Source organism: Triticum dicoccoides, chromosome 4B, assembly GCF_002162155.2.
Source record: "Triticum dicoccoides isolate Atlit2015 ecotype Zavitan chromosome 4B, WEW_v2.0, whole genome shotgun sequence".
In the NCBI taxonomy this organism is placed as follows: Eukaryota; Viridiplantae; Streptophyta; class Magnoliopsida; order Poales; family Poaceae; genus Triticum; species Triticum dicoccoides.
Window position 1 is genome coordinate 655619585 of NC_041387.1, and position 1019 is coordinate 655620603.

The window sequence follows — 1019 nt, forward strand, 5'->3', positions numbered from 1 at the left end:
ACCTAGGTAGGGTCCTAGGCCTGACCTACATACCCTACCCAAGGACACTACATATAAGACCGGCGTGGCAGCGTTGGCATTGATTCCCGTGGGAACTGACGCGATGAGGACGACGAAGGCGGCGAGTCGCTGACTCGGAGAACCCAATCCTGTTCGCGCCAAATTCTATTTCCCCGGCGCCCCCAGCGCGCCAGGATCGGTCTGGGTCTGCCGGCGCCAAAATCGGCCCAAGCCGCGAAAATTGGGCTTCTGGGGGCGCGGCTGGGCCGAATTTTCAGCGCCGGCGACAAAAAAAGGCCTTGGGGGGCCTGTTGAGGGCGCGGCTGCCACTCGCACGCCGTGGGCCGACGGAGCCAGCGTGCCAGCCTCAAGAACGACATGGAGGGGCGGTGGGGCGGCGCCCCCGCCACCACCGTGCGTGGCGATAGGGTTGAAGTTGTCGGTGGCGGCGGCGCGAGACGAGGCGGCACTGTCAGCGGGTGGGCGGCCGTAGACGTAGGGGTTCCAGCCAGCCGCGCGCTCCTCCCTGTGCGCGTTCTGGTGGCCACCGAGGGCCTGCGGCTTGAGGAATTTCCTGTCGCAAAAGAGGCACGGGAACAACGGCCGTGCCTCATCATCGGCCAGCCCGCCGCTGTATGCTCGCCGGCCGGCCGCCCCACTGCCGCCGGTTCCCGGGCGACCTAAGGCCAGAGACAGGTCCATGTATGCCTAGCTAGCTACGTACAAAGACGAGCTACAAACTGGAGCATATGGTAATATGGTAATGTCCATTTATGCATGAGTACCTCAGTACCTTGTTCTTCTGGCTGAAACAAAAGGAGCAGCGCGCAGATAAAATCAAGTCATCAGCAAATGCTTGAGGTACGGGATGCCTGACAAGCTGCGTCCGAGTACGACGACTGCGAGACAGCGAGAGTATGTACGGCCGGAGAGAGCAGGCCCACCGCCGTCGCCATCTTGTTGTCCTTTCCTTGCTCTTCTGCGAGAAAACCTCCAATCGCGGTGCGCATGCCACCGTG

General features: G+C 62.2%; 1 protein-coding gene across 1 annotated transcript; it reads right to left on the reverse strand.

Annotated features, from left to right (window-relative positions):
• Positions 1 to 165: 165 nt before the first annotated feature.
• On the reverse strand, positions 166 to 732 carry LOC119292993 (zinc finger protein 1-like). Its single transcript, XM_037571615.1, has one exon. It carries the CDS (start codon positions 700 to 702, stop codon positions 166 to 168), a length of 537 nt encoding a protein of 178 aa, XP_037427512.1. The 5' UTR covers positions 703 to 732.
• Between the last annotated feature and the right edge of the window lie 287 nt (positions 733 to 1019).